A 6381-nucleotide genomic window follows, 5' to 3' on the forward strand; every position below is an offset into this window, starting at 1 on the left:
AGAATCCTTTAACCTAAAGCTAAAGACAAAATTGGTTGGTTTCAGTCTCACATAATAACAGAAGATCACAAACATTGGCCTGAACACAGGAACTTATTCACTGCAGAAGGTCAATCAGAAGTAACCTAACCTCTCTGCTTCAGAAGTACACTTCAAGGAGTATCAGTGAAGCAAAAGAGATGCACTCTAAAAGCAGTTTCCTTCATGTTTATGTTTTAAAAGAGAAGACTTTTGTCAAAATCAGCCTTGTTTTTTTCAGAAATGCTAATGCAAAATGTTATACTGGCTTAAACTGGTGTATTCTGGCTGTCCAGAACTAATATGCTGGTGGTTTTAGAAGCCTCATTGTTTTAGCAAAACCTTTAAAAGAATTACATATCATCTTTTTGTGCAATTGACATATCTCTTCTCCAAGCAGTTTATTAGTCGAACTTGCATTTCTTGTAAGAAAACTAGCAAAAGAGCTCTGACGATGGAAGACTTTTTTCATTAGCTTTCATTTCTCTCATCTAAGGCTACTGATTACAATTTTTTAATCATAAACATGCTAGTTTATCCCTATCTTCCCAAAAGCATTAGTGTACACAGCCATGCCTGAAGCTTCACACCCTCCCGCCTCCTCTATTTCATCAACCAGTATCCTGAAGACAGGCCATGGTTTGTTACACCCTGCTCTGTGGTTCACAGCTGGTTGCATATGCTAATTCTTATGGGAAACTGAGAGAGGAAATTGAGTATATTTGGAGGAGAGGGGCAATATAAATCCTTGTTCTGACAACAGCGCAGCTAAATGGACAGTACTTAAATAAATCCATCTACACTACAGACTGGGAATCTGACATATCTTGTCATTGTGCTCTTAATGCTAGGTATTGTAAGGAGAGTCTAGCAAGCTGCTTTCGCAGTTTGTTGCCCAACTAGGCACGTAAGTTAGAGCAGAGGCTGCCTTCCATTTCCTGCTAACAAAACTAGTACTCTCAAAATGGAAGAATACTTTTATAAGCTTTCACTACTACAGACTGTAACTGACACTTCAAACAAAATGATAATTGCCGCAAAAAAAATTGTGTCCTGTATTTGTATTCTGCATACAAACACTTTTATATGGTGTTTCTCCTCTTTTGGGTTCAATGGATTACTGTTGAGTGGTCAAATTGCAACTCAGTTCCTAATTTTTATTTTATTAATTTATGTCCGTGGAATAATTGCAGCCTGCTTACAATACACTCCATGGGCCACTGCTCTAAAATAGAAAGATTTTCTTGGATACAGTGTGTTTGCATGAGTATACCAGTTGTGTTTTTCGAGGTTACAAGCAAAAATTGACTGAGGAAATGGACCATTCATTGTGAAACTGAAGCATTACGTTAATAAATGAAAAGTAAAAGCCTGAAATTGTTTTTGTAAAAACAGAACAAAAGTAGTGGTGGTGCACGTCATCTGAAGTACTCAAAGTTCTCTACTGAGAGCAGTACTCAAGGCGACTTGCCTCAAAGCCAGAAGCTGAATACTGTTTAAACTGTACTCAGACACAGCCCTAAAAACTATAAACACAAGAAACAAAAGTTACAATTTTGGATAGAACCGGTATTAGTGAGAAAAAATAGCTATCCTCTAGGAGGAAACAACTGCCATGATAATGTCTTCAGAGGAACACACACTTGGAAACAGTGTAGCAGAAGAGATATTTCTATACTGTAAAGATAATGCAGATCCACGTATACATAACAAGCATTTTTAACTACAGAAGTGTTTTGACTGGAGTTAGAATATACCTGCTTGGGTTTCCACTTTATATCTCCAGTAGAGAAACCAGTTAATACTACACCAACATTCACAAACACAGAATAGACCACATATTTTACCGTAAGACATTACTGCACTCTCTGCCACAAACACTTGTTTGTTGAGCATCATTTCAGGAGAGATATAAAAGCTGTTGGAAAAACAAATTCATCCTTGATTTAACTCTAAGGATTTTCAGCTTTTATGCAATGTGTTACCAAAAAGAAAGCTGTAAGCTGAATGGGGGAATTAAGTGCCTTGACTGTATAAGTTTAAACACAGATCTTAAAAATGAAAAGTCATTACAGTTGCTAGCCAAGGTGAAACTGATTTCAGTCTTTGCCACTCACAAGAGTTGCTGCAGAGGCTAAAGTTTGCTCTGATTTTAAAGACAGTGGAATCAGACCCTGATATGTGAAGAAGGGGAAACAAAAAAAAAGGTTCCTCAGTATTTTCACAAGCTGTATCTCTGGGCAGTTATGGACGGGTGCTGACAGATTCTACAGGAAAATTATTTCAGTCTTCCCAAAAATAATTATAACTACTCTTGTAGCAAGCTGTAGCAGATTCTCAAGATTCTCAAGCTGTTTTCAAACTTGCCTGCAAGTGAAGCGTAGTCTCATCTAAAAAGGAGTGCTGCGCTCATTCTGCACCAGCTTTTCTGAACAGGTTTTAGCTGATGCCCTAAAGTTATTATTTTTGCAAGCCAAAAGAGCTATAACTAGACTTTGACCAGAATGAAGAGAGTACCAGTCTTAGTTTGTGAATGCAGATTGGAAACACATGCCAACTGTATCTTGGTGTCTTGTCTTTTCAACCCTCATGGAGAAGAGATCTTCACTACATTGTTACAGTTTTACCTAATTCGGATGAAATCTGACAATTATTCCTTATGCCTGACCCTGGCAGCTTCTAGCTTCAATCATTCTCCAAAGGTTCTCCATTGCTTTAAAGGAGTTAAATAAGTATTTAACCCCATTTCACAACCAGAAAAACTAAGGCACTGCAACTGCTTCTTTCCATGGAAACTTCTAGTTAAAAGTGAAAGATACATGTGATCTGCAAAGAAACTACTGATTTACCTAAGGCCACAGGAAGTGCTGATGTCAAACCTCCGAGGCAAATTCAGGAACTGCCACCTCCTTACCCTGGTAGAGAACCAAAGTTCCTTGCCCTCTGGACCTGCAACCTTGATCCCACCATCACATCTGGCAGACTGGCTGGGTCTTTGGCAGCTCCATGTGGGCACCCCCTACGTATCCCTGGGATCTACACTACTGCCAGATTTCTGGAAAATCTGTTTTATGATGGCTGTTTCAGACCGGGAGAGCTGTAGCTTTGTGCAAGAGGATGGGGTGGAGAAGGCAAGACAAATTCACTAACAGCTTTGTAAAGCAAAACCAAATACCACACTTCCTAGACTCATATGGCATTTGTTGGACACTTCGTACAAGTGTCAATCAGCGTGAAACTACTTAATTAACAATCTCATGATAAAAAAGGAAGAGATAACATGGCTGCATTTCTAGGCATAATTATTGCCCTAAGAGCCAGAGAAATACGAGGATCCTCGTCTCCCACAAACAATGAGCAAGAGATTACAAAACGACCTAAACGTACTACCCCAACTTGTCTCCATTATGCAAACAGTAACTGGGAAAGAGTCCTGGGGGTGCCTTATATAACTCCTTGCTCTGAGTCCCCCCCTGGCACCGGGGGAATTCGTGCTTCCCCTAACCTGAATGCCCACCCGGGGCCGTGCGGGAGCCCCGCGGGCTGGGCTGGGCTGGGCACGGCGGGAGGGCGGCACCGGCGCAGCACCCGCGCAAACTTTGCGCCGCAGGGGCCGGGCAGCGGCCGCGGCACCGCCGGGGACACTCGGGGGGCTCCTCCCGGGCAGCGGCCGACGCGAAAGTTGCAGCAGCCACCTCTCTCCGCCCGCCGGAGCCGAGTGGGCGGCGGCCTCCCGGGGGCAGAGGGGCGGCGGCAGGGGCTGCACGGCGCGGGGCTGGGGCGACTTACCCATGGTGCCGCCGCGGCCTCTTCCTCCTGCTCCTGCTCCTGCTCCTCCTGCTGCTGCTGCTGCTCCTGCAGCCGCCGCCTCTCCGCCGGCGCGGAGGGAGGCGCGGGAGGCGGGGGCGCGGAGCGGGGCGCGGCAGCGGCGCGGAGCCTGCGTGCGGCGGGCTATGAGTCAGGGCAGCACATCCGGGCACGGCCGGGGAGACACCCCGCCCGACCGCCGGGCAGCACCGTGCCGCCGCCGCCGCCGGGGAAGGGCGGGCAGCCGCGCAGGGAGGAGGCGGTGCAGGGCTGGCGGCAGCGCCCCCGGCGGGGAAGGAGGCGGCTGAGGGGCGGGTCCGCGCTGGGAGCGGTAGCTGCCGCCCCTCACCGCGGCCTCGGGCCTCCTTTGTTAGGGGCTGGGGTGGGGCCGCCAGCCGGGCTGTGGGGCGGCTGGCGGGCAAGGGAGGGAGGGAGTGTGGAGCGCCTCTCCGGCGTGGTGTCCCCAACACATTCCCACACCCACCGCATCCCCACGCCCTCGGCTGTGGTTGGTGCCGTCCACACATCCCACCGCATCCCCACACCCATGCCGCGCCGTTCCTCGGTCCGGGAGGCAGGTGGGGTGCTTTAAACACGGCGAGCGCGGTGTTTAAATTAATATTTAATGATACGGACTCAAGGAGGAGCGTCCTGCAAGAAGGAGGGGGATTATGCTGGGTGGGTTAGTGGGGTTTTATGTGTGCCGTGTGGGGAGAAGGATCCGTGGAGGAAACTGCAGGTGAAGTCCGAGTACTGCGTGTTTTGCTGAACCAACGTTACGGGTTTTACACTCGAAACTGAAAGACACGAGGTAGTTCTGTGTGGAAGGCATTTTTAACAAGAAAATAAATCTCCATGTTCAGTGGTCCCTCTTCCTTTCTGCCCTGAGGTACTCAGTCTCTGTCTAGCAGGGAACAATGAGGAACTGTTTGCTGTTGCAGCTCTCTCCTTACAGCGCTTTCACTGGGAACCATTTGGGGCGGAGGGCAGTGGTGAAATTAATTGAGTAGCTTTTTGTGGCATTTTCATATTTTTCAGTTCTTTCCATTGTGCGTTCACGGGTTTGCCTGAGTAAATCCTGAAGTGTGGTTAAATAGAGTAGGAAAAGCGTGATAGAGGGGTTTGCTTGCTCTGTAGAAATGGATCGGCCAGGGACAATTCAGATGACTGATGCAAAAAGAACTTTCAGTTGAATCATCCTCCACAGTGGCTTCACAAGTGACACCAGTAGTCCCTTCACCAGAAGTCAGCAGCTGCCAGGGGTTTCCTCTCTGGAACAGGTCCCAGGAGCTTTCATGCCTATAAAAGGGCAGTGTGATGTGACAAGCAAAGAATAATTCATCGGTCCTGCAGACTACAGACTGAACGTGTTGGAGTTTATCCATTTACTTCACCAGCTCTTCCTTCCTGAGGACACAGCAGAATTTTGCAGTTGACTTCAGTGGGGTTAACCACAGTATGCAGAACTTGGCACTGAAGATATGTAATTTTCTGATCAACTGATACTGAAAATCAGTATGCTTTTACACTGGCTAGACAACTAAAACACTTTTGTTACTGTTTTCATTGCACTGAGGCTGCAGAAAATTCAAACCAGAACACGTTGGGTTTTTAACTGCAGGCTTTATCTAACTCAGTACTTTGTAAAACAGGGGATTCTTAAATGAATCTAAGTGGTAAAAAGTTGTATTTTTTCTGCTTTCTTCTATCTCCAAATCTTGTCTGAAATTCATCTTTGTCCTATGTTTTTGCCTCCTTATTTCTTTCACTCAGCAGTAAATTTTGTATTGGCTTTATAGCTGTGTCTCAAATGCTTCCTCTACTTGTCTGGGAAAAAAAAGGCAGTGAAATTCTCTTCTTACTGATCTGTTGTTGAGGGATCATGGAAGAGATATTCCACATAGTATTCCATATGGGATAAGTCCCACCTGGGATAAATCAGAGCAACCTGTGAAATACACAGGCATCTCAAGTTTACTTGCATGCCCTAACTGAAATGCACACGTATATCTTTGCAAGACCCAGCAAAGACCATTACCTGCTCCAAGAAAGAATTTTGAGGATGGTGACTTCTAAAGAGTTCTGCTTTCAAAAACACTGCCAGAAAGAGGCCTGGCACTACAGAACATCTTTGATTATAATTGGTTTTGGTGGATCCAAAAGAACCATGCAAAACTAGGGAGAGCTTTTGTTCTTTTGACTGAATACTTATTAATTCTAGGAGAGAAAGAAAAAGCTCCAAACAAGCTGAGGACTTGATTTTTGTCAATCTCTTAATTAGATACAAGTTTACAAGAGAACAAAGAGGTGTTGTGAAAAAAAAAAAAAATCCAAATAAAAGTCCTGCCATTCCTGTATGTATGGCTACTCATGGAATAGTGCAAAAGAGAAAGGGGTCTTTAGGAGAGGAATGTCCATCTCCAAGAGACTACACAGAAGAGCTTTGGGCCATTAGGCATAGATATCATATGTGTACAAGATAATACACAAAGTCAGCGGTGCTGAATTTTTTTAAAGCGATCAGCACCTGTGAAGTGTGGTCCAATGATACCTGTG

General features: G+C 45.4%; 1 protein-coding gene across 2 annotated transcripts in view; it reads right to left on the reverse strand.

Annotated features, from left to right (window-relative positions):
- RAP1GDS1 (Rap1 GTPase-GDP dissociation stimulator 1) overlaps window positions 1–3936 on the reverse strand; it is a 95757-nt gene extending 91821 nt beyond the window's left edge. The window contains exon 1 of one of the 2 annotated variants that reach the window (XM_032685318.1): window positions 3808–3936. In XM_032685318.1, coding sequence (XP_032541209.1) covers window positions 3808–3811 — 4 coding nt within the window. In that variant the 5' untranslated portion in view covers window positions 3812–3936. The remainder of the gene's footprint in view (window positions 1–3807) is intronic. The other variant, XM_032685319.1, reaches the window with a different exon arrangement.
- Window positions 3937–6381: the final 2445 nt, after the last annotated feature.

Source organism: Chiroxiphia lanceolata, chromosome 4 (assembly GCF_009829145.1).
Source record: "Chiroxiphia lanceolata isolate bChiLan1 chromosome 4, bChiLan1.pri, whole genome shotgun sequence".
In the NCBI taxonomy this organism is placed as follows: domain Eukaryota; kingdom Metazoa; phylum Chordata; class Aves; order Passeriformes; family Pipridae; genus Chiroxiphia; species Chiroxiphia lanceolata.